General features: G+C 40.8%; 1 protein-coding gene across 1 annotated transcript; it reads left to right on the forward strand.

The window, feature by feature from the left end:
• Positions 1–339: 339 nt before the first annotated feature.
• Positions 340–26,257, forward strand: ttc17 (tetratricopeptide repeat domain 17). Its single transcript, XM_074622524.1, has 25 exons — positions 340–540; positions 1,768–1,857; positions 2,124–2,293; positions 2,430–2,541; positions 3,946–4,077; positions 5,182–5,291; positions 5,454–5,601; positions 6,420–6,559; positions 7,145–7,305; positions 8,411–8,523; positions 8,719–8,871; positions 9,827–9,942; positions 10,179–10,332; positions 10,539–10,610; positions 11,479–11,703; positions 13,291–13,510; positions 18,616–18,735; positions 19,035–19,330; positions 19,469–19,622; positions 19,716–19,836; positions 20,982–21,141; positions 22,249–22,332; positions 23,067–23,186; positions 24,883–25,026; positions 25,211–26,257. Exons 1-25 carry the CDS (start codon positions 370–372, stop codon positions 25,340–25,342), a joined length of 3,618 nt encoding a protein of 1,205 aa, XP_074478625.1. The 5' UTR covers positions 340–369; the 3' UTR covers positions 25,343–26,257.
• The last annotated feature ends 1,394 nt before the right edge of the window (positions 26,258–27,651 follow it).

A 27,651-nucleotide genomic window follows, 5' to 3' on the forward strand; every position in this document is an offset into this window, starting at 1 on the left:
CCTTCGTCTGGTCAGCTAACATTACTGCCAAGCAGGTGAAATATAGAGAGATATTGTGGTTTTAGCTGACTGTTTTGAGCAATGCTCGTTCATGTCTAGGTAGAGCAAGCAAGCGCGAGCCCAACGCTGACTTTCGTTGACTTAACGGCCACAGGTGTCGCTGTTAACAAGCATTTCCGAAAGTTAAAAACAGTCCCTTTAATACATCCATGGTCATACTGCCTTGAATTAACAAAAAAAAAAAAAAAAAAAAACGTCTCTCGGATGGGAGCCGGCTCTTATCGTTCACTTAAGAGGAGCCGGCTCTTTGAACCGGCTCGTTCGCGACCGACACATCACTACTCCACAGAGCAAAATGAGACAGGAAAAATGGCGGACCTCAGGAAGACCTGTCCTGAGTCTCTGCCCTGTCGTGTCAACTATCCGCGAAAAACGTCGTTTCGGGGGAAGCTTTTCATCCTTCTCTGCATACTGATAGTGGACTCCGGAGGAGCTACGACACACTGGGTTGTCACAGAGGACGGGAAGATCCAACAACAAGTATGACAGTATAGCGCCAGCTCATTGACCCGCTGACGTTAGGAGGCTAGCTCGTCAAGCTAGAGTCGTTAGCATTAACGGTAACGGGTTGTTATGGGGGTTGACAACGTACTTTTAGGAGATCATTTGATCTCAACAAGACGTCGTTTGACAGCTTCGGTAACGTTACACACAGTGAGGAAGTAGCATTAATAGATCATCTAGTTCGGCTCAGTCGGTTAGCTCACACTAGCTACCTCACATTTGACGTTATCTGTCTGAGGTCAAGATGACCAGTATATATTACAGTACCATGGCAACGCCCGCGGTGGAAACTGCCTATTTATTATGTGGGAGATAACGTTAATGGCGGTTGGTGATAACTGCCAGCCAACGGTTCCCTTCATTTAGCTGAAGACGAGGCCTGTTGAAGGAGGTTGGGTCACTGGTCTTGGGATAGGGGTATGACGCATGCGCAGTGTGACTGTAGCTGCGGTCATGCGTTGCGATTGGCTGAATTTCAGGCCAGATTTTACTGCGCATGTGTAATACCCTTGAGATGTGACGTGTTGATGACGCGTGACCCAACCTCCTTTCCATAGGCCTTGGCTAAAGATAAAGATGTTAATGTTTATGTGACAGGTTTAGGGGCTCTAATAGGCTGAGTTTGCAATGTAAACATCTGAAATTAGAGTTGGATAGACTATTTCCAACAATAGAACTTGAATCTACTGTCATATCCTTAGATTAATTAAAATGGTTTAATGTGTTTTGCACTCACTGGGACTGACCTGAGTGTTTTAACTCTATTGCTGTCCTTAAAGGTCCCATATTATAAAAAAGTGAGATTTTCATGTTTTTTTATTATAAAGCAGGCTTAAGTCCTATATAAATACTGTGAAAGTATAGAAACACTCAATCCACAGGAAGATACACACAGCCCATATTCGTAAACATCCTAAATGAGTCCCAGTTTATATCCTGGTTGCAGTGGTTGTGAATGTCATCAGCTGACAGGAAGTACACATGGAACCAAGCTTTGGATCCAATTCTGTTGCAATTCTGTTAAATTATACTAAAATAGAGCGTTTCAGACATACAGGCATATTCAGGCTGACAGTATGAGGAAAATAAAGTTTTTTTTTAACATTACAGCATGTAAACATGTTCTAGTAGAAACACCAAATACAAGTATGAACCTGAAAATGAGCATAATATGGGACCTTTAACGCACTGTTTTCATTTCAGGTTGACTCGCCTTTGAATCTGAAGCATCCACATGACGTTGTGATCTTTATGAGGCAAGAGACTCGTGTTAACTACCTCAAGAAGCTGGAGGTGTGTGGGTTTCACTTTGTCAGCGTCATGTGCAAAGATGTTTGTCAAAGTGTGTTTCTCTTTGGGTTTCCCTTTTCTGGTTAATCTTTAATCTAACAACAGTCTTTTGCCTTCCGATTAATTTGTGCAGACAAGAGGAAACTGTATCTCAATTATGTGGGAAAAGAGAGCATTTTCTTTTACTTTATTCATTGTAACTGTCAACTGTCCATTTCTTGTGCTCACTAGTCCTCATTGATTGATTGTCCTTGGTTATTGTTGAGCAGAAGCAGCTGGTGGCGCAGAAGATTCACATTGAGGAGAACGAGGACAGAGACACAGGGCTGGAGCAGAGACACTACAAAGAGGATGCAGACTGTGTCATGGCTAAGGTACCCCTGGGAGACCTGGACCTGTATGATGGTACTTATATTTCCCTGGAAAGCAAAGACATAAGGTAAGCTCTCCTCAATAAAACACGTAATTGCCAACATTCTTTTTATCTCTACAATGTTTTTGTTGTGTTTAGTGTCTCTCTATGATTATGATGAAATGTCATCTTAAAGAGATTTTATCCTGCTCTCCTCCTATAGCCTTGAAGACTATGTGGATTCCCGGTCAGCTCTTCCCCCAGATCTGGAAAAGCCTGACTGTGCGAAAGTGTTTGAACTACCTTATAGCATCCATGCCTTCCAGCATCTCAGGGTGAGTAGAGGTCAGACTTGTCAATAGTTTGCTCAGAAATGGAACAAGAAGGGAATGATTCATGATAATGAGAGTACCGTCTAGGTTGCTTTCATCACCCAATGAATATTTTGTTAGAATAAGTACGCCAACTTAAACCTCTGTTTTTGAGAGAAGGGATGCTGTAACTATGTGTAAAAGTATTGACTGACATTTTGCAGCGACGCTCTGTTTACAGTGTCAGTGGGAAATTATTTAAATAATGTAAGAACAGAGACATACAGGAGAGAATAGTTTACAACCAGAAAATGGGCTCACAGTTAAGTCAGTCTTAGACAGATATGGGATGATTATCAAAGATGGTCTTGAAGTGTGAATATAAGTGTTTTGCTTTGTTGGTGGCTTTGCAGTTTTGTCCTATTATTCCATGCGCTAACAGCAAAAGCAGTCTTATTTAGATCAGTTCTGGTACAGGGTTAATGAAGCATCAGCTAGTCACTAAAGCAAGTTCAGCATGGACAGAATTCAAGAGCACCAAAGAGAAGATATAAAGCTGGCCATTTTCTGACAAAGACTTTGCAGATTTATGAAGACTGAAGTTTATTAAGTTTCTCAGAACGAGAAGCCCAGTCAACCTTATCAAATGAAATGCAGTGGTGAGTCTTGTAATTATCGCCAGTAATGACCCTAAGAGCCTAATGGGAAATGTAATCTAAAGGCTAGAGTGGAGGCAGCTGCATGTCGATAAATTACATCCCAATAATGTAGAGCTAAAAAGAAGAGGTGCTCAGAGGGAAACTGGTTTTGTTTCTGTGCAAAAAGCTAAGCTTCTGTTGCAGTTTATCTACAAGGTTGTTTGTATGATGTTTAAATGTGAATCTTTCATCTTGACATTTATATTCCGTGACCCTTTTAGCAATAAAAAAATGTCACTGTGGAGATATGCAAATCACTGTAATCTGTGTTTTTGGATCTCAAGACCAACTTGATTGTATCTTAAGGTTGCATTCAAGTCCAACAACATTTTTATAAATGAGGCCATTGGGTAAAGATTAAAGGGCAGCGGTGTTTTCGTGGGCAAGTAACAATAAATAAAGTTGATATTTTGTTGCCGTCAGAGTGGAAAACCCCGATGACTTCACCACATTTCATTCAGTCAGCCATTTATTGCTTTATCAGGTTAAGAATCCAGTGGGCGTTCACCAGTACATTATATTTATTTGAATATAGTTGCAGATAAGTGTGTGCTTTGGAAGTTGGTATGCTGTTTACCTAAAATTTCTGTTAGTCCTGCTGTCAGGTGAGATTATATGTGCTCTGCTTATTATGTAGACAACAGAGATGTAGCCTTTGTGTGACCGATCACATGCTAAAATTCCCAAATTCCAAGTAAGTGAACTGTAACTTCCCTTCTGTCTGTTCCAGGGTGTGCAGGAGAGGGCAAACTTGACCTCCCCGCTGCTTTCTAAGGAGGATCCAATTTTTAGTTCATTGTCTCATAAGCTGGGCCGCAGTGTCGATGAGGTGGGCCATCGCATCCATCAAGGGTTACTGAGGGTAAGGTCTGCCTGTACAACTTTGCCTCACTGAACTATACAAATATTAAAGACATTTGTTATCCCCTTTGCAGATATTGGACAAAAGCATGGAATGTGCATAGAAAAGAAAAAAAAAACTGATTCAGAAGAAGCCTGGTAAAGCATGGAGAATACAAAATATCTGCAAATGGGGAGCAGACCTGTATTTTTAAGATTTTTTGTATATGCATTTGCCTAAATAACACACAACCATATGTATAAATTTGAGTAAAAAAATAAGTCACTATGTAAAATGACTACTATGGGGACTAACTTCAATACACATGAATACAATTGGACTCATTTGATCCACAAGAGTATCAGCTTTCCAGTGATACACAATTTATGTAATTCCAAGACTGTAATTGTAATTTAGGGACCCCAGTATGCAGAAATATTCAAACACACCATTTTTAGAATAGGTGAATTTAACACATTTGTACTGCATTCAAAAACTGCAGGGTATTATCATAAAGTGGGCATGTCTGTAAAGGGGAGACTCGTTGGTACCCAAAGAACCCATTTTCATTCACATATCTTGAAGTCAGAAGCCAAGGGACCCCTTTGGAAATGGCCATGCCAGTTTTTCCTTGCCAAAATTGAGCGTAACTTTGTAGCGTTACTTAGCCTCCTTCGCAACATGTAAGTATGACATGATTGGTACCAATGGATTAAAACTGAGCCCGCTACAACCTCTGAAAGACAGAATAGCAACCGGGTCTACTGCGCATTTTTAAGAGGTTAATTAGAGAATCGATACAGTATTGCAAAACATAATATTGCGATACTCGTGTATCAATATTTTCTTACACCCCTACTGTATGCATGTGTCTTTATCTGCCTTCCGCTCAGTCAGCATCAGAAAAGATGGGTTAATGTTGAAACCATCATTTTGAAGAAACAGCCATTGTCAGGACAAGCCCAGACACAGAGTACAAGCAAGTCAGAGTAATTAGACATGTGACCAAGATTCAATGCAGCAAAACTATGTTGGGGAAAAACAAAGATTCCATAGAGGCCTAACAGTTAGCAGTCCTTCGAAGCAGTTAAAAGTGTGCACATCTTTATGATTACTGTTTTGCAGAACTCATCGTCCTGGGTTCTGTACAACATGGCGTCATTTTACTGGCGTATGAAGAACGAGCCTCAGAGGGCAGTGGACTGTGTGGTGCGCGCTCTGCATTTCTCCCCAAGGTAATGTCGGGCTGGTCAGAAGGCCTCTGCAATACTATATACTGTTTATTGCATGAGACTGCTCACAGGTGTTCACATTCTCATGCTGTGTGTGTGTGTGTGTGTGTGTGTGTGTGTGTGTGTGTGTGTGTGTGTGTGTGTGTGTGTGTGTTGTACTTGTAGGCAGCACAAGGATGTAGCCCTGGTCAACATGGCCAACATCCTGCACCGCGCCCATTTCTCAGCTGATGCTGCTATCCTGGCCCATGCCGCCCTGGACCTTACGTCAGACCTCTTCACCAGCCACTACACCTTAGGCAACATTTATGCTGTAAGTTAAAGAAAAAAATATTCCACCGCAGTAGACACTTGCGTAATTAAACCGCAGACTTACCATCTAGTTAACTGTTTGTTCAACAGGATCACAGGATCTCTTGCATCAGCTCGATACTGTGTGTGCATATGTTAAAGTAAATACTTACAAAGCAAGATAATTTAAGTCCTCCATGTTGAACTATTTAAAAGTATAAATATCCAGTGAACTCTAGCATTGATTAGATATATTGGTAGAGCAATGTTGCATTGGACAAATGGAGAAATACTTTTATTTTCTTCCTTTCAACTTTGCTGCCCACCTGTCCTTACCTACCATTGCTAATTATTTAAGTGTTTGGTAAGAAATACATAGGTAATTGAGACTTAGCTAACTAAACTCCTACTACAGTATTGCTAGAGTAGCTCACAGGAGAGTGATGCTTACCTAAAGTGGTGGCAAATGTGTTGATAATGATCTCATGAGTTGAGTTTCAGGGTTCCCATAACACAAATGAGACAGAATTCAGCTGTCAGCAACTTCTTTTCTTACTGGTCAGTGTACAGTATATATAGAAGATGCTATTTTCTGAATGTAAAGGTAGAGTGTATAAATTAAGATTTTTGTATTTGTAGGGAATTAATCGAATCACCTGCATTTTACTAAACTCTTATTTAACTAACACTTACATTTGAGTCCCCAAAGCTTTATTCCAGCTGTGTGTGGTACTCTACATATGTTTAGTCTGTTCAGTTATTTTTTTTTTCTACATGAAACAGATCACTGTTTGACCTCTGCTATATTGTTTGTCTCCTCTTCTATCGCTGTCTGACCAGATGCTTGGGGAATACAACCACTCAGTGCTGTGTTACGAGCAGGCACTGCAGGCCCAGCCAGGCTTCGAGCAGGCGCTGAGGAGGAAGCACGCTGTGCTCTGTCAGCAAAAGCTGGAGCAGCGCCTGGAAGCCCAGCACAGGTAGGCAAGCACTCGTACATACATACACACTTTGATTGGTCAGGATATTCACTATGATATCTAGACATTTCCAAACATGTCCCATTGTACGCAACTGCGAGGCACCAACAATAACTGATCCTGGGTTAGGTTATCTCAGAAGACATTTTTTCCCTCTTTCTTTTCACTGTTCAGTTTAAAAAAATCCTTGAAAAATGACAATGGTAGATCTGAAAAACATAAGCGGTTTAGCGTACCTGGGACTGTCCACAATATTTCTGTTTAAGCAAAGATCGGTTGGTCTAAGGTTTCATGAAAATGTAGGGGATTTTTAATGATACCAAGTAAAACCAAAACACTTTTCCCTGTAGGGAAATGTTCCTTGCTCTTAGACTCCTCAATGGGGCAGTCAGAGTATGTAAGTAAAAGAAAAGTCCCTGGAGCTGGCAGAGAGTCTGTGTTTTACTCAAGAATGCAGAGTGGATATTGCGCAGATACCAAGTCTTTAACATAGTTGTAGTGTGGTCACATGATATGCTTTGTTTCCCTGCTATGCATTTCTGCCTGTCTTGTATATATGCCTTCCTCATTTTACTATATTTTTAGATCCCTGCAGCGGACGCTGAATGAACTGAAGGAGTACCAGAAGCAACATGACCACTACCTCCGCCAGCAGGAGGCACTGGACAAACACAAGCTGCTGCAGGAAGAGCAGATCCTGCGCAACATTATCCATGAGACCCAGATGGCCAAGGAAGCCCAACTTGGTAAGATGCCATGCACATAGAACTGAAAACACTTATAACAATCTTGAGGTGAATATATTACTTTTTGGATTTTGTACGTAGAGTAGGGGTAGGCGATATATTGAACATACGGGTTGTATTGCGGCTTGTTCTACGTGGGATGTAGTAAATGACTATATCATCAACATCGAGTATAAATATTAATTGTCATTTTTTAAGCCGCCAGCATGACACTCGCTTTGGCATTTCGCTTCTCCCGCGGCTCTCTCCCTCCCAGAGACACACTCTCCTGGAAGAGTGTGTGTGTGGCGTATGAGCATTGATGTGCTTATGAGGTGTGTGGTTTGTATCTTGAGGGAAGCGGGGAACAAGGAAAAAGCCTGGAGAGAGCTGAGGAAGTGAAGCGCCAAAGAGGGTTTATACATGTTGAGGTCGGAAATGTGATAGAAGATGCCAGCCTCCACTTCAAAAAAGACGTTTCTGCTTTTAATAATCGCCACGGTCTCTGAGACATACTGGTTTTGAACTGCCCATGAGAAGAATGAACATGTAAGAGTCTGACCATTCTGCTTAAATAGCTCTGTTTTTGTCGTCTACTTTTCTCTTTTTAGAGCATGCTACGTATTTCTCCGACTGTTGTCTCAATGCCTATCGGAATGCACAGATTTAATTGACTGATTATTATTTATAAAACATATCGCCCACCCCTAATGTAGAGTATATTATATTCTTAAGTAAAGAAAAGCTAATTGCTTTAGCTGGTCAAGAAAGAATGTGTTGACTTGCGCTGGCTGTGATTTAGCATGTCGTATGCTAGATAAATGCACATATTGATAATTATGAAAAAGAAGTAAGATGATCAGACAGGTGCTCGGCTTTAAAGTGATATATATATCAATTTACCATTGGCTTCACAGAACAGAAGTAGCAATGCTGTAGAGTCGAGATAAATGTGATTGTATGGAACTCATGAGAGGCAAGAGTAAACAAGCTTACTGTGTGAGTTGTTTGAAAAGATGTGTCGTCACATAAATCTAGCTTTGATATTCATGCATATTGCTACATACACATACCTTGATGTGGCAGTATAGAGCAGCACCTAAGTATTGTGTGTTATGTGCTCCAGGGAACCATCAGATGTGTCGGCTGGGTCAGCAGCAGCGCAGCCTCTACTGCCCCTTTGACCTGCCTGTTCGCTATCACCGTGGCGATCTGTTTGAGCATGTACACTATGTCCAAGTGAGTCTTTGAGATATTTCAATGTACTTGGTCATTATTAGTCCAAGGTTTTTCCTGAAATTCCATTTTGTTATGAAACGAAGCTGTCAGTGTTAGTAGATATTTATCAACAAAAGCAAACAAACGGGGGAGTATACTAAAATGTCCCTTCAGTTTCTGTTTCTCAGTTCTTTCTGTTTCTCTTTCCGTTCATAGTTTGGGGAGGAGGTGTCAGTGGCTTCCAGCGTGGCGCTTGTGTCAGAGCGCAACCCGAACCAGACGGCAGCCAGCCCCCAGCTCCACCCCTCTGTGTCCGGAGACCAGGACCCTGCTGCTGCCCTCTGGGGCGGCCATCAGGATTACACACAGGCAAGACAGACAACTACATTTCATTGCTTTTTGTTTATGTTTTAAATTCTTTTTTTTGTAGGTCAGCTCAGTGACTGCAGAGTACACCGTCAAATTAAAATCAAAAGGAAAAATGATATCTCTGCAATGCTAATGCAACACAATTCAGAGACCACACTGGACCTGCTAAACAAATTAATACTACTGTAGAAAAACAGCTGGATGAGGACAGTCTATAATTATTAAAGAAAAAGTAGCAGGGGACTAGGGCTGCACGATTTTTAAAAAATACTTAATTGCGATTATTTTGACTGATATTGCAGTTGCGATATAATTTTCAATATTAGAGGTTATGATCATTTTTACAGCATTATTCTCATTTTCATTGAAAAACACATTAAAATGATTATGGTGTGATTTTTCCGTAGATCTGTACCAAATAAAGACGTTTTCTTAAGTTTGTAGAATATGATGTGTATCCCAGGACATCTCTGCAGCACCACAATATTTAATGTAAAATGGTATTTTGACACACATTTCACCTTAAACAAATATTACGATTTCCTCCTCGTCCTACGATTTGAAAATTGCAGTAGGTCATATTGTGATTTCGATAAGATTTCAATTAATTGTGCAGCCCTACAGGGTACCAACAATTACAAAATTCCTGCAATTTTCATTTAGCTGACCTGTATACTCTTGGTAATTTAATTGAAAAATATTTAAAAAAATGTCTGATCAGAATGGCATGTGTTATTACATCAAAACAGGTAGTGTTTTGTAAAAAGTGTTGGTGCAATAAACTGTAGCTTCAGCCTACACCTTTTTGGTCTGTAGAAAAATAGTCTTTCTAATGTGACATTGTTTTGTACTGTTTTGTTGTAATTACATGTACAAGTTGTTTGCATGTACAAGTTGTTTGCGTAATTATTTACGGACTGAAATAAATTTCAATTTCCATGCAATTGTTTTGTAGGACATACAGGGGATGTTGTGGCCTCAGAGGACTGATTGTGCCCAAGAGTACCCAAGTGTTCCCCCTGCTCACCTGCTGCCAACTTATTACATTCCACCTGAAACACAGGGCCTCAGGTCAGTACACATTCCTTGATGGGGGTGATTTGTGGGTACAGTTGCGTTCCATTTGAGTTCGAGGCTCCTCAGAATGATCATCAAAACTGCAGCACACACCAAAGCAAAGAATACTGAATTTGAATTCAATTGAGAAAAGAGTCGGATTTTGCCTCCAGAGTTGCATATTAAAACTTACTACATAATGATTCAAATGACTTGAAATGAGTGTAATGTGTCTAATTGTGTATATTCAGCCCGGTGGCAATTCTCCTCTATGGGAGCAGCAGTCCTCTGACGGTAGAACTGCCAAACTGTGGTCCCGTACCCCAACCATATCCAGACCTCCTGCCTGTCTCACTAGACTGGCCTCTGGAGGAAAAGATGCTGCCAGATTCCTTTGCCTCCCAGGTATCTGTCTGCCTGATTATTTAGATATGTGTGTGTGTGATTTGAATAGGGAAATAAAAGAGATGGATGCGTGCCATGTGCATTATGTTTACAGACTAACTATGCCCTTACTCTGTATGTCTGTATTAGTGTACGAGTGTTGTCTATGGTATGTAGAACTGTGCAAAAGAATATTCAATCATTGATATAACTATGTATGATTACAGATACTTCAGTTACGTAGTGGAGGATGGACGCTGGATCAGATTGGCTCCAGAATAGCTCAAGCTATGAAACAAGTAAGAGGGCCCCTCACTCCTCTGCTCTCGTAGCACAATAATGTATCTCACTACCTAGTGTGAAATGGATGGAAGTCTAAATCTGTAGAGAGTGGCATGTGGCAACATGTTTTGTGTCTTTAATGATTGAATATAAATTTACCTTTTTAGTAGGGATGTCTCGATTAAATTTTTTTGGCCCCAGTACCAATCCGAGTTCTTTAATATCATCTCCGATACTGAGTCTGATTCTGTGCTTGAATCTATGCCGAAATTATTAAATCTGACACAATTCAAAAGCCACTTGATCCAAATACTGAAGGCCCTGGTTCAAAACTGTTAAGTTGATAAGCTTTAATTATAAATATGATATTAAGGAAAGCTTAACTGGGAGACGGTGACTCCTGAAATTGATGTGATGCGATCCACTAGAGAGAAGATGTATCACTCTGGTGAAGTTGTTGGGACTACAAAAACACTCACACTCGTGGTTGTACTGTGGTGTGACAGAGTGATGCTTCTTGTACCTCCATAAACGATGTTTGGCAGAGTACAGACACCCACTTGAAGAGAGCACATAAACCCAACAACAACCAATATTTATTTAGGCAGATTTTGATCAGTTTTATTTTAGCAGATATACAGGTCCAGTAAAATATGCCAGGATCGAGCCCAATACCGGTACTGAGGATGTGCTCGGGACATCTCTACCCTTTAGTGAGGCGATGCTCACACACTCAAACTAGAGTTGTCTTGTTGTTGAGAAAAAGTCTCGATTAAATTTCAGATTTGATTATGAATCACATCTAATTGCTCTAACTTGCTCCCAATGGCAATAGTCTGAACCCATCTTAAGTCATTGATTTTTTTTTTTTTTGTATATATATAGGCCATTGTACCCCGCTGGCAGATCCACAATGAGGCAGCTCTATTCTGGCGGGCCAAAGGCAACGGCAGCCACGCCCTGCAGTGCCTGCGCCAAGTGTTGAGCTCAGCCCCGCCTTCCCACCGCCACTTGCCTCTCACCAACGCTGCTAACCTGCTGCTACACCACGGCTTGACCACCCACTCACAAACACTGCTGGAACTAGCAGTGGCTTTCAACGCATCAGAGGTAAAAACACATCGGTGCTATAACCTGCTGGGTTTTACCCTCTTAGTGTTGCACACATACACTGTGTTACATTTACTTTTCCGTTTTGGCCACTTTTTTAGGTACACAGACTACACGTGTTTGTTGATAAAAAAAAAACAAGCAGTTCTTTCAGATAGTCAGTCACATGACTTCAACGTAGTATACAAGTTTAACCGCTATTGGTGTAATGGTAGCAGGGCTGTCCTGCATACCACTTTTTGGGTTTCAAAGCTTCGGCGAAAAATATTCAAAGCTTTGCGGCATGGCGCAGCAGACTGACATGTTCTTCTTTCTGTCTGTCTCCATCTCCCCTGTTTCAGTGCCGCTGCCGCACTACTGTAAACACACGCACCTCTACACATAACAAACAGCGGTATCCGTCTAAGAATAACTACTAATGATTAATGTTGAATATGAATAATGTTGTGGGATTATTCCTTTTTTCATATGCTATTTTAGGATTTATACTTTATTATTACATACTTGTGTGTGTATATAGATAAAAAAAAAAAAGCATTCAAATACTTATTTGAAGGTTGATTATCATGGCAACGGTCGAAGCTTAACCTCGAAGCGGTAGTGATAAAACCTTACTAATACCGTTGCAGTGTAAACAGATTGTTATTGAGTAGGTTAGCCCAAAAACTATCCCAATTCTGCTAGTTCACCACATAGTATTCATGCAGAACTGTTTATATTTAATATCAGCAATGCATTATATACTCAGAGATCCACATTCATGTTGGATCTCATAGGTGGAAGGACATATCCAGGAGCGAGGAGGGCATTATTGGCTTGAATGTTGATAAAACAGAATTGTTGGCTAATATGTTTTGGACTGTACAAAGTGATGTAAGTTCATTTTAGCTTTTATTTGACATGTGTCTGGAACAAAGTATACTTTGTCCAAAAACATTACCAGCAGTACAAGTTGTCACAAAAAAATGCCCTGCCCTGACTACCAGTAGAGCAACATTTGTCCAAACTTTGCTGACTAAGCACAAATTTTAATGGCCACTCACTGTACCCTTTGTCAGTTTTAGGCACCCAGCAGTATATTAAACCATGTTACAAAGCCCTCATTATCTCAGGGTGGTTCCAGGAACATGAATATGAATTTAGTCCTCTCCTTCGGCCTGCTGATTCTCCACATTTCAACCCAAAAGAGTGACTTGGGAAGATTTAAAGCAGGAAAAAATGTGCAGGATCTGCAAGATGATATCGAGTCAGCGTGGATTAAAATTGTTAGAAACATTTCCAACATCTTGTTAAATCAAGCCATCAAAAAAACAGGGACTTGTAGAGGTAAAAGGGGCTTCTTTACAATGCTTGTTGATGATATCACAATCCAGGATACGCTGGATTTATGTAAGAACTGGAGCTGGTAAAGTGTAGTAGGGAATGGTAATATACACTACAAACTGAAGTTTTAGAAAAAAATGCATGTATATATTTATTCTGTTTCTAGAAGGTACATACAGTATATCTGCTAAAGTTGAGTGTTTTAGTTTCTTACCCGTCAGCTAAGTTTCCCCTGTTTTGTTTTGTTTTGCTCTCCTCCCTCAGCCCCACACCCTGCTCAGCCTGGTGACCGTGCAGTTGGCCCAGGGCAATGTGACAGGTGCTCTGGCCTTGTTCCGCCACATCCTGGTGAAGGCCCTTTCCTCCTCCTCTTCCTTCTCATCCTTTGCTGGCTGTGAACAGTGTCGCACCAGCCTACCTCTGCTGCGTTGTCTGCAGTTCTACCCCTTCCTTTACAATCTTTCACACCGACAGCCCTGCTCACGTAAGTGAATCCAATGCACACATAGACTTATTTTACTCCCTCTCTTAAGCGTGATGGATTTTTTCCTTGGAATTTTACTACTGATAATGGTACACTCTCTGATTTTTCAAACTGTGAACTGAGATAAAGTTTCAAAACATCAGCACTAATGTGGGATAACATTTACGGATTTGGAGACACTGTTAGGGAGCTACACCAAAGTGAAGGGTAGATTTTAAAGATTTTTCATGGTTTTTGAAGGCCTAACAATTGCATCATTAGGCTGTGTTTAGGCAAAGAAGCTGTAGCATTTGGACAGAGCAAGGACAGGACAGTGATAATCATCATTTCCACAATTTTTTTTCAAAATCTGAGCTGTAACATGAAGATAGTAGGGGTGTAAATCACCAGTTTCATCACGACACAATATTATATTGATTCTTTGGACAACGATACGATATTTGCTGATATCACAACGTCTGCTACGATACAATTTTGATTCAGTTCATTCAGTGGCATGCGATCGGTATGAGACAATATGGTATGCCCATTTAACAGAATCAGTTACATTTATGTAAACTAGGGCTGTCCCGAATACCATTTTTTGGGCTTCGAAGCTTCGTTGAGAAATATTCGAAGCTTCGCGTAGCAGCGCGGCGCAGCAGGCTGACATGTTCTTCTGTCTGTCTGACTTCATCTCACTCATTTCAGTGCCCTGGACAGTGCTGATGACGCACAACTGTACAAACACGCACCTCTACACACAACAAACAGCGAAATCCGTCAGAGAATAACTAATAATAATTAATGTTAAATATAACTGATTATTAATGGTGTGGGATTATTCTCTATTTCATGGGATATTTGGGGATTTATACATTATTATTACATACTTATATAGAAAAAATATAAAATAAAGCATTCGAATAGTGATTTGGAGGTTGAATACCATGGCAACGGTTGAAGTTTCAAAGCTTCGAAGCATTCGAGTCAGCACTAATATAAACTCACAAAAAGCAACTAAAATATGATTTGACAATTTAATTACTGGGCTCTTTAAGGAAGGAGGTCGCTTGGACTGAAATTGGTGATGCAGACATGCCATGGGAATTTCAAAATAAAGGCATATCTCGTATCAATGTTTTCATTTTGCACCGATGATATTGGATCGTTGATCATTGAATTGATGTATCGTTACACCCCTAAAAGATAGCTGTGTAATAGACGGATGGACAGACCAGGGACACTAATTCTTGCCTTAATTTCATATTGGAAAATAACAAATTCATACATTGCGAACAGTTTACATATAATGTACCCCATGTTCTGATTGATTTGACATCTTGTCAACCTATTATTTCATCTCTAAATTTGTATTTAGTTTCATTTAGTCTAAGACATTACTAAAAATGATGGCATTTATTGTTCTGATTATACAAAATCTTTTGTAAAACCATTTCTTTATGGTTTACAAATAAGCAAATATAATATTTTATTTTTGCTAAATTGTCCAGCTCTATCAGCTAACTGTGTTGAGCTGGAAATTAGCCATGGGCTTAAAATGCACTCATGCGCTGTGGGCCTGGGCAGGACAATGTTGTCCCTCGAAGCTGCAGGAGTAGCTGTGAGAAACAAGTAGTATGTTGCGCTTCTGATGTGAATAGAGACTGCACCTTCTTCTTTATTCATATCAGTGGGAGTAAAGAGAAAAGTGCTTTGAAGTGGAGAAATTTTGCCACTCAATAATTTACACTGCAGAAAAAATAGCTGATGCCAATTTTAGAAGGGTCTATATTTTACTCTCCAAAGCTAAATATTGCTCCCTTAAAGCACGCTGAGTACATGAGGTCACATAAGCACTTTTAAAACACACACCCACCTCAAGTTAGGGCAAAGGTTTAAATATACAAAAAAAAATACACAAACCTTTCTCATGTTAAGTTTTATGGTTGCTGCAGTTCCTCCCACATGTTTGATCCTGTTAGGGATTTTGCTGCAGTCAAACAAATGGTGATAATTTGGGCTCTCTGGCTGTATTCGAAACCGCCTACTACGTACTGCTGACGTACGCAGTATACAGTACACACTGCATACTGCGTTCCTCCGTAGTAGTATGCAGTATGAAACCGTTAAAGCGATTTTTTTATTTTGCAGTATGCTAGACCAGGTTTTAGCATTTAAACAAGCTCTTAAAGCACTGTACAAATAAACAAACTCGCACCACTATTGCATTTTTATCGAAAAATACAACTTGATTTATTTTATTTTTTTTGTTCATGACCAGTGTTTATTTACTTTATAAGATGCTGCATGGTAAAACAATGTACTCTAACAGCTCATAGTGGAGTAAGACAAACAGGATCATCAACGAGGGGAGACGGTAAAACATTGCTCACAAAATGTACTCAAAACTGCTTTTTCAGTTACAGCAGCAAAATAGTGGAATGATATCCCTTAAAATATTAGAGTAATGTTAAAAAGGGTCGTGTTGTCTCAGCAGATATCACTCTCGTGATCGTGGAGCTTTTCAATTCCAAAAAAGCAGATAATCACAGGTTCCTGTTAATGTTATAAAGGACATTTATGTTGTGATATTTAAACAAACCATCTGTTAACAAAGAAATAAAAGCCCCTCGTGTACGAGACCGGTGTCTCTAGAGAGCTCCAGCTAGCTCACAGCGGTCTGTGAGCGTGACTGAGCGTGACCGTCCGGCTGGTGAGGTAGTGACACCGACAGGTACTAGCTAGCTGTCACGGCAGTTTGTGGAGCTTCTAAGCTCCAAAAATGTTGGAGCAAATGTTCGATTCGTCATTTAATAATGTAAAACTGTAAACATTCAAAATATACACAGTTGATTTCTCGCCTTAAAAATTTCAGGAGTGAATTTAGTGATGAAATAACTACGAAAAACGTAAAGAATTTTCTGTTTTTGTGACCATAGCTTGTACCGTTCCAGTGCTTTGCATTGTGGGATACAGTAGGTAAGGTAGACTGACCTGATGGCATACTGGAGATTTGTTCTAAATCAGTATGAAATCCGAGTATTTTTGGCATACTGTAGATTTTGCTTTTGTTTGCATACTGCATACTACATACTACATTTTGGCCAAATCAGTACGTACTACTAGTATAGAATGCGGTTTCGAATACAGTCTTTTTAATGGTTGTGGAAAAACAACATCATGCATAGAGTCTTGGTTAGTACCTAACTACTGCCCTTGAGAAATAGCTCCACAGCCCAACATCATGGTAATGTCAATCCCTAGAGACAAGCTAACAAACAACATAAAAACATGCCAGTGCAACAAAGAGAGCCATACAGGGCTGCAACAATAACGACATTTTCGCAATACTACGGTGTTGGGAGGTATAATCCATGGCGTAGCATGTTCTCATCATTGCGACCTTCTTCCTATCTCTTCTAAAAACTGTGTCCATCCTGAAACAGCCCTACTGGGTTAAATGTTGCAGCATAGGAAAATAAAAAAGACTACTTGCCTGTTGTTGTGAACCAGCCATCCAGGGTGTCTCTTGCACCCATACAGCTGTTCTCATGGGCCTCCCATGGCTCCTATCAGCTTGTGGGATCCAGTAATGAAGTGCACAGATCTAATGTCTTCGCAGCAATAGCCAGAGTTTCCAAGTTGAAAAATATCCGAGCTTTGCTAGAGTAAATTGAGACAGAGAATGGAGTCAGCAGAGTGTAGAGAGAGAAGCTGAAGGGACGGATTTGTTTGTTCCACAAAAACAAACACCGTTGCTGTGTGTCGAAATATAAAATGCATCACTTTCTGTCCTGGAGAGGATTGGTCCCCAGGAAAGAGCTAGTGCAAAAGCTTTCATGGTCTGAACCACTATATCGGTCAGAGAAAGAGTAGTAATAAGAACCATGTTTATAGTCAAAAAGGTGAAGGTCCAAACTGCCTTAGTAACTTGTCTGTAATAACATCATGATTGCATAATTTCCAACATAAGAGTGGGCTAATTGTTCAAGTATTCATTCTATTCCAAATTTACTGATGCAAGCCCCCTACAGCCAGTGTTACTTCCTGTTTTTCAGTTAACGTTCTTTTCCCAAACAGAGAATGGGGGTGTGGTTAATAGTCAGATGTAATTCATTACCATGGAAACCAGAAACCGTCTGCTCTTGGCGAGGCGGCCGTTTGGCTGCTGCTGCATCGAGGAGCCGCAACGCAGGATGGATAGACATGTTGCAAAGTCCGCCGATTGAAATGCAGTTTTGGGATGTTTTGGTGGTGCACCGTTGACCAGCACTGACCTCTCTCGCCCCGACACTGCACCAGGCTGCACTGTGATTTGTTTATTTCTCTAACGGGGCTTTTCTCTTGTTTTCTCTTGGGCTGAAAGTTATGCGCTCCCCGGCGTCCAGACCTGTTAGCGGCTTTTGCTGGTGGGCAAGACAAACCTCCAAAACGTCCCAAAACTGCTTTTCAAATGGCAGGCAACTATGATCCGTCTGTGGCCGGACACAACACCGGTGTGCAGGATCGGCTGCTTTCCGTTAATTTATTTCCACCGCACACACAAATGCCATTGTGAAAATAAACCACACACTAAACTAAGGTGGAGGAAATAAAAAATGTAATGAAAACCCTCCGTTAGCTAATTCAATAAGTTGGGCTAGCTAACTACACATAACTAAGTTATCTAACTAACTAGAAAGACAACCTGGCAGACAGATCAACAAACACATTTATGGGTTTGTCGCTCAGATGCAAAGAAGAGGATGACATATGACCTTCAGCTATAGTCATGCGTCATTCCCATTTTAGCAACAACCTTTTTTTTTAACTTTGAGCTCAAAATAAAGTTATTAGTCAAAAAGAAATTTTGGTGAGCAGTGAGGCTAATCAACATTGACAGGAAATGACTCAAATGAATATGAAATATCATAGAAATGCCAAAATACACTGGAGAGAGGGGGCTTCTACCATCTACCGATATAGAGAAACAGTGTTTGAGAATACATTTCACATTTGTCTGATCAGTCTGATCAATTATAAATACATTTGTTCCATTCAGCTAATATGTTTCTGCTGCAGGTCTACTGTCATGATAAGGTTTGTATAATAAGTGTGCCTAAACTTAACTTGTGTCTATCCAGAGGGTGCTGCCTGCATGGCTGAGAAGGATCTTGGGATACAGCTGGAGGAATGGGAGGGCAGTGAAGAGAAGCAGGACGCACCAGCCATCACCGCCATGGAGGACTCCCTGCTTTTTGAGAGTAAGAATATGATTTAACGACGCCTCCAGTGGCAAGAAATCAAGTCAAGAATGTACTTAATTCAGTCAATGATGTCCTCTAATGGTGTAATTTTCTTGAGTGAGGAGTGACTGACTGACAAAATGTCATTGAGAATTAGACCACGTGTCACTTGGCTTCATTTGCTGCCCTGTAAAAATATATTTATCAGATTCTCAATAGTGTTTCTGTCCTGAACAGTTTGCTAATAGCTCCTGTAGCTCAACACCACTCTTATTTATTCTCTTATTCCCCACCCATCCCCCTCACACACTCTTCAGAGGTTATCTTGGACAGCAATGGGTCAGGTGAAGCTGCTGGACAGCAGCGGGCTTCTCCCTCTGCCTCAGGAACAGCTAAGATAGCCACCCCGTTTGGTGGTGGAGGAGTGGAAGGGGAGGAGGAGTGGCAGCTGAAGGAGGACCTGATGGGAGCTTTTGAGGGAGCGCTGGACGTCGGAGGCAAACGAGGGGACCTGCGAGGTATCCGGGTGCTAAAGAATGACCGTGTCATGGGAGCCCGTGCCGGTGGCGGGCCTTGCTTTGGTAACTGTGAGGATGACGAGGGAGCTGAGTGGGTAAGTGTACATGCCCTGACTTTTCACAACACAGAATTATGTCTGAGTTATAGTCACCAAAGTATGTGAGATCTGGGGGACTGATGTGACTGAAGTTTGTATAGCCGAACTGAACATGAGTGCCTTTTTGTTCATCAGATCACCTTCCAGGTAAAGCGGGTCAGGAAGGCTAAGGTGGATGGGACAGAGAGTGTTGCCAGCTCTGATGACGGCCAGAACGGAGAGTCGCTGCCGGGAGGACACTCTGTCTTGGAGATAAGCGGGCCGACCATCCCGTCGCCTGGCCCTTCAGGTACAACACACACCAGCATGAGCACAGGAAAGGCACTGAGGTGCAGGACTTCACTCAACTGAGAGACATGTCTTTTCTTGTGTTTTCGTGCAGGCCGCTGGAGGGACTACACAAGTCTTGGCTGGCCAGGGCCAGAGGAGTGCCAGCGGACACGAAGGGTAGACCTTACCACTGTAGCAAGCACCTGGTTGGCTGTTTCTGCCAAGAACATTGAGTAAGACTCTCACTGTCCCGATCATGGTCACATTTTCATTTAATGTTATATTATAACAGGTTATATACTGTATATATATATATAACTGTGAATTTAGTTAGCACTGAAACATTGACCATGTAGTAGGGATGTCATGAGAACCGTTATTTTCGGTACCAAATCAATGCCAAAATTCTGAAAACGTGACGGTACTCGTTTTTCTACAGTACCGTAGATACCGTCAGGGCTCAAGACGAACAGCGTCCCGTCGTGCCGCCGACAATAGACAATGTGTTTGGGACTTGGAAACTCACTATTGACGCAACTAGTGGACGCATCCTATTTTTCCCTGATAATGCTACATTGCGAACAACAAATCCATTTTGAAATCGGCAGGATGAGAGCTAGTTAAGACGAGAGCTGCTTACTGGCTGGTAACGCCTAACGTTAACTAGCTCTCGTCCTGCCGATTTCAATATGGGAGGTAATATTGATTTACATTCTGATGCGGCTCTATTTAGTAAAAATGAGTATTGGGCGAAGGTAAATTCTAACATTATCATGATGTGTTCAAATGTGATCTTGTAAAATGTAGTTTTTGGCGAGAAACTTGAATGAATACAGTTGCAAGGAGATGTTTTCATAGAATTATTTATTATTATTTCAGGTTTTAATCTCAATGTGACTTCCTAGATAAATAAAGGTTATATATATTATAAAATGGATAATAATAGAGAGGGGATTATGACCTGTTAAACTTCCTAACAAAAACCAGTATGCAAACCGTAATGATGGAGTGTATGTTGAAGTACATTACCGTGGTATTGAATTAGCATCAAGAATTGTGGAATTCCACTGGTATTGGTGTCAACTACTAAATTTCTGGTATGGTGATATCCCTACCATGTAGTACACACTGTTAGTTTTGGGAGTGACGGCTCCAATGTGTTTTCTATTTTGCTCACAGAACCACTGGAAAACTAATATCCACAAAGCTTTTAAGATACCGTAGAAATGTGTGGAGTGTTTTAACAAATACCTGTTTAGTGTTTAGACATAGAAAACAAAGGGAAAAAAAGAAAACATTGCTGCCTCATTGATGTTCTTGCATCACAATTTTAGTCTTATGTTTGATTTCCCCTTTTTTTGCTGTCTCTTTTTTTCAGCATCACAGAGCACATAGACTTTGCCACTCCACTCCAGGAGCCAGCTGCTGAACCTTTATGCAACGCCAACCTAGCTGCCAGTATGCACACCCTCGACCACCTGGCAGGGGTGGCCAATCGTGCTGCCATCCACTACACTGGAGAGAGCCAACTGCGTGAGGTAGGCCGAGGCAGAAGCCATAGATTACGAGAATTAACATGCATACTCTTCCTAAACAGTAAGGAGTTCCACTAACTGTGTTGCTCTATTGAAAGATGTCAACAATAATTAAATAAGTAACTAAACGACCAGAATGACAGACCAGTTGTTCATCGATCAAAACTAAATATTGATATTCTCATCCAGGAGTTTCAGTTCCACAGGTGTACTTACATAAAGCATGTATTATATGAAGCTTTGTGCAAACTAATGAAAAGAATTCAAAGAACTTGTGCTTGGTACCACAAAAAAATCAAACAGTTCCAGCAGGGTAGTTAACATCTGAACCTAAAAAAAGGTTTCACAGCCAAGATAGGTTGAGTTAAAGGACATGAAACAGGTAGATAATGCATGGCAGCGGCCGCCCACTCAAGCTAACGTTAGATAGCCATGCTAGTCACTGTCACCAGCATCATTTAGCCATTTACCTCACTGACAGTGAATATTCACGTATCGTATGTACCTCAAATCTACTGTATGTGTGAAAGTCTCGGTTAACCCGCGACACAACAGCTTTTCATCATTTTCCCTCCTGTGACGGCGAGTTTCTTTCTCCCAAACGGGAGCGCAGCCTCGGCGATGACACCATGCAGGTCTGGTCTATAGTTTGGAGCCATAAAGACCCTCTGTTACGTTTTTGTTAGGACGTGGCATGGGAACTAATCGGAGATCAGCGTTTTTTTTAATTTATTGTTGGTGCAACCAACTCCACAGCAACTCTTGGACATAGTGTTATTACTATTACCGGTTAGTTTAAAGTAGAGGTTTGGAGACATGTTTCAACTTCTTCTGTTTACTTTGTTACCGTCTGGGACATGGAATTGGTTTCCCCCAAAGCGGTTTGGTCATGAGAGCCTACTCTTGATGATGTATTGACAGTCTGATGTATCCGCTGGTTACACCAGAACCCCAGAAATACAGCCCCTTACCCCCTTAGAGGTTTATCTGTCGTCAGACCGAGAGCCGATGGGTTAAGACATAATTGACAGACTGTTTTTTAAATAATCAGAACAGCCCCGCTTCTTAGTTAATAGTGGCACATGTGTCTCTTCTTGTCTAAACCCCCAGGTCCTGCAGAACCTCGGCAAAGATAAGTTCTCCCCTCAGTCCTTTGAGCAGGTGGGAACGCGCATCGCTAAAGTACTGGAGAAGGTAAGGGCTCTCGCATCTCTTCGTTAAAGACAAACTGTTGTATTCAAACAATGGATGTTTTGATATCTTGAATTTCACCTGACTGTACAACTGCAAAGACAGATGGCAGATCATTTTGTTTTCTGCATTTTTCATTCCTTCCTACAATAACTCCAAACCCTGCAACAGTTAACTACTATTAAAATACTAATGTTTATGTGACTTGGAAAGCATCAGATGACACACACTAAATTGTGTGCTATGTGAAAACGCTTCCAGTCGCCTAAACACATGCTTATTAGCAAACTCTTTAAAGCTCTGCTGCAGCTATTCAGAATACTACATTGTACTGAAACCCATATGGTTGTGTTAGCTCAATTTGTCTGACTCGTCCGTTTTTCTGAATGTAGGTTTTTTTAGAAAATGACATAATCACAGCCATTAAAGACGGGTTTTTCTCACTGAGGAAATGGCGAAATGCCAAGAAGTAGATTGTAGCAAAAGCTTTTCTGAAATATAAAGATGCATTGAGCTTATTATTTGTGATATGTTGCTGTAAATTGTAGCAATGTGAATAAAACACATTCAAGGTGCAACTGCAGGAAAAAAATATTAGCAAGGATTTGAAGTGTCATTGCTGTGCATAATTATGAAGTAACACCAGAGCCATTTTAACACCCCACTACTACTACACACAACCAATTACTATAGACTTAAATTGTACATTCATCCCTCTCCCTCATCCCTGACTGCAGAATCAGACATCATGGGTGCTATCCAGCATGGCTGCACTGTACTGGAGGGTGAAAGGTCAAGGCAAGAGAGCCATCGACTGCCTGCGACAGGCCCTCAACTACGCCCCCCATCACATGAAGGCAAGTTAGACATCAACTGTTCCCAACAGCTCACCCACCTGGTGCTTCCACTAAACAAAGGATTGTTTTAAACAGGGTTCCCCACGGTCAGGAAATTCCTGGAAAAGTTATGAAATTAGAAAAATTGTTTTCTGGGCCTGGAAATGGTTTGAAATTAATTAATTCATTAATTTAATTTAATATTTCATTTTAAGCCAATGCAAGATTAGTGAAAATAAAAGAATATGGATGCAATAATGAGGCTCTTACTCTACTGTGCTATGCCCTGGGATAGGTGGTGTAACAAATATGTAGTCCCTGTTGGGCATAGCACACTGGAGATCCAAGAGCCTCATTACTGCACCCTATGATCGCTAGGGGTGGGGGAAAAAAAGAAGGAAGTTAGAGCTTTTATTGTTGTAGTCTGAGTAACGTGACATCATATCCGTTCTGTATCCTTCAACCAAAACAAACTGCAGCAAGCCAAAATCGAGGCCTATAGAAAGGAGGCTGGGTCACGCATCATATCTCCGGGGGTATAACACATGCGCAGTAAAATCTCGCCTGCACTCACCGAAGTTGAGCCAATCGCAACGCACGACCGCAGCTTCAGTTACACTGCGCATGTGTCATACCCCACACCCCAAGACCCATGTCCGCCCGTGACCCAGCTTCCTTTCCATAGGCCTTGGCCAAAACAAGGAAGTACAAAACAGCGGAGGGTCTGTGTGGATACGACCTGCACCCTCGCATGTTAAATCCAGCGTGGTAAACACTACACATCTAGTAAAGTATGGAAACACTTTGGGTTTCACACATTGTCAGGAAAAGCAGAGCTAGACCTCACGGCTAAAGCTGCATGCTAACTCTGTCACGGACAGGAAATGTTATCGTATTGCGGTAACGTGCGTCGTCACTCTCATCTCCGTGGTCAAATGGGCCGACGCTACAACCGTAGAGCACCTATATACTGACATTTATGTTAAATGCATTCAAACGGCCCCGATGGAGCTGACCATGGATGGATAAAGAGAACGGAGCTGAAGGGAGAGCTAGCAACAGACTTGGCAAAGTTAGCGGAAGTATACACGTGTGACTACGTCCGGTTTTCAGAATAAGGTGTTAACAAAAGGAACTATATACAAAATACATATATGGAAATAAGATTGATTGAATTATATTCACCAGAAGTATAAAATATTACATGTCCCCTATAATTAAAAAGATACTACCACTAATTTGTGTGGGAAATGTTTCTAGTCTTTGATTTTTGAGTTGCTGGAAAAAATCAGGTCAGGACATCTTTGACTACATACATGCTGAAAATCAAACATTTTTACCGTATCAATTTAAATATTTTCCAAAGTAAAAGTCCATAGAAGTTTATGATTCAACTTTTTCTCATGGTCTAGTGTTAAAAAAAAAGTTAACAAAAATCGCAATAAGTCATAATATCGAATCATAATACTTGTAGAATCGCAATACATATCGAATCGCCACCCAAGTATCGTTCTAGTATCGAATCGGGAGATAGATGAATCGTCCCAGCCCTAATGATCGCTTTATAGACTTACCTATTATAAGCTACTTGAAGTCATGGAAATGGGGGAAATGTTATGAAAAACATATTGAAAAGTCATTGGTTAAAAATGTGTGGGAACCCTGTTTAAACTGTTTATGAAAATAATAATTTTCTGCCTCCTGAATTGTGAACCAGGACGTGCCCCTCATCAGCCTGGCCAACATCTTCCAGAACGCTCGGCTATGGGAGGACGCTCTCACAGTCGCCCGTATGGCGGTAGAAATCGCCCCGCACTTTGTCGTCAACCACTTTACCCTCGCCAACGTCTATATAGCAATGGTAATGGCTACAGTCACATTTCCTGACACTGTTTGATCATTATTTGTTTGCTTGTAGTGACATGAGCCACTGCTCAGCTCCTCAAGTTTATCCACTGCAAACAAAAAGTCAAAGGCATTTATCAGGCAGTGATGCCAGTCATGTGTCCTTACGGTGACGTGGTTGTTGTGTTTGTCGTCGACAGGAGGAGTTTGAGAAAGCCATGCGCTGGTACGAGTCTACTTTGAAGCTGCAGCCAGAGTTCGCCCCCGCCAAAGATCGACTAAGAACCATCCAGTGTTACCTGCTCACCAAGAGGGAGCGCCGTCAGCCCTGAATCTGTCTGATCCAGTCTGATCACAAGAGTACCCCACAGTCATGCACACTCACACAGACAAACTCTGATCTGAAGACCACAGATAAGTAGGACAAAATAAAAGTGTAGGAAACTTTTAATGTGGTTAAAGGTGAGTGATCAGGATTCATATCCTGTAGAATCTGGCTCCTAACGCCCCCCAAAGAATTAGGTTTGAAACGTCACAACAGTACAACTGTAGATACTTTTGCCCCTCAACTTATCAGTCAAATGCAGGACCTCTTGTTATCTAACAATTAAGAAGTTATGATTGTCAGACTCGTTTTTTTTTTCTAGGTTTTGCTTGAAAAATGGAAGCGGGATAATAAGGTTTGCAAATCCCAGTTAAACCTTCTGCAATATATTGATTCCAATCTGTGCTAATTGGAAGAAAAGCTCTCATTCTTGAAGATGTTTCGGTAAGAGGTGGCATCTAGGTGGTTCTCAAGGATAATAACGTACTTCAGCCTGCAGATGGCGCCATGTTTTAATGTATCTTCATTGGAAATTTCAAATGAAAAGGATGTTATACAGTATTTGCTTTTGCAGTCTTTAGCTGAGATGGTAAGGAATGTGCCTCTCAACTCAGAGGTTAAAGGAGTTCGAACTGAACAATATATGCCCTCACTATTTCTGCTTCATAAAATGGATGGGAATTCTCAGTTTTTGCACTTTTTTCTATATCATTCCTATTTATATGGGACCTAAAAACTTTTGATTTTGCTCCAAGATAATTTAAATACAAAAGAGAGAAACTGAAATATGCTATTACATTTGCTTCTTAACTTATGGAAATCATAAGGCAGAAAAAGGATTTGCCGTTGACCATCTATATAAAAAAAAAAGTGGAATCTGTATTTAATGTACAGTATTAAAGGCAGTGTGTGGATTTCGTTAGTTCATTTCTCTGCGTCAATTCTTTGTCTCTGAGAAATAAAAACAAAGTGTTTGGACTCCTTGAAGTTTAAATTAAAATGTAGAATTGATAGCATTTCACCATTAACACTTTACAGCCGCACTAAATGAATCTGTGATTGAAGACTGCTCTCATAAACATAACTTCAACCTTTTTCTAGTTAACATTTTAAAACCGGCCTAATGGGGGCACTGTCAGACCTTTTTTTTGTCACACTCCTATCAACCCCTACAATCTCACCCTTTCTTTATGATAGCCCAAAATGCATTCTAGATCAGGTTAAAGGTCAATTTTGTAAAAAAAAAAAAATTTTATCTTGCATATTTTAAGGTCGGACCGCAAACAGCCACATGTCATCAATGATCCATAATTCAAACATCCAAAACCGTTGCTCGGTTATCACACCCAAATGTTCAGCTTATATTTTTTTTAATTGAAGAGAGAGTATAAGGTTTATACTATAAAGGGGTCCCTTGACCTCTGACCTTAAGATATGTGAATGAAAATGGGTTCTATGGGTACCCACGAGTCTCCCCTTTACAGACATGCCCACTTTATGATAATCACATGCAGTTTGGGGCAAGTCATAGTCAAGTCAGCACACTGACATCACAATTAAATATTTTAATAGATTAACAGCCCTAATTTTTGTTTATAATGGTATAATCATTTTACTGTAAAATACAGCAACATTAGGTCACATTCTGGGTTGTGCATTGAGTTTATCTTTAATATAATGATCAGATTAATGCGTTGAAATCTTGAGTCAGATTTAATTATTGCCGTCTGTCACATTTGTGCTCTTCCAGTTTCACACAACTCTGGTATGTACATTAATTCAGAGATTGATGAGCATCTTCAGTCCAGCAATGTATACACTCAGCCTAACTAAGGCTATTTCTTTTATTTGCTTCTAATATTCCTACTCTTTAGTGTGTTAAACTACCCAGATAGCACCATTCATGTGGCTGTGGCTCAGAGGGTAGAGCAGGTTGTCCACCAATCGGAAGGTCGGTGGTTCGATCCCTGGCTACTCCGGGTCACATGTCGATGTGTCCTTGAGCAAGACACTTAACCTCAATTTGCTCCCGGAGGCATAGCCATCGGTGTGTGGATGAGTATTTAGATTAAATCCTGATGGGCAAAGTTGGCACCTTAGTAGCCTCTGCCATCAGTGTATGAATGTGTGTGTGAATGGGTGAATACTGACATGTAGTGTAAAGCGCTTTGAGTGGTCGGAAGACTAGAAAAGCGCTATATAAGTCCAAGTCCAAGTCCATGTTTTTAAAAAACTCTCTTTTATTGGTTTTGTAGTTCAGAACACAAACGAGAACACGTCAGGTCCAGAGATCATTACATAGCCGGTCATATACAT

Source organism: Sebastes fasciatus, chromosome 2, assembly GCF_043250625.1.
Source record: "Sebastes fasciatus isolate fSebFas1 chromosome 2, fSebFas1.pri, whole genome shotgun sequence".
In the NCBI taxonomy this organism is placed as follows: domain Eukaryota; kingdom Metazoa; phylum Chordata; class Actinopteri; order Perciformes; family Sebastidae; genus Sebastes; species Sebastes fasciatus.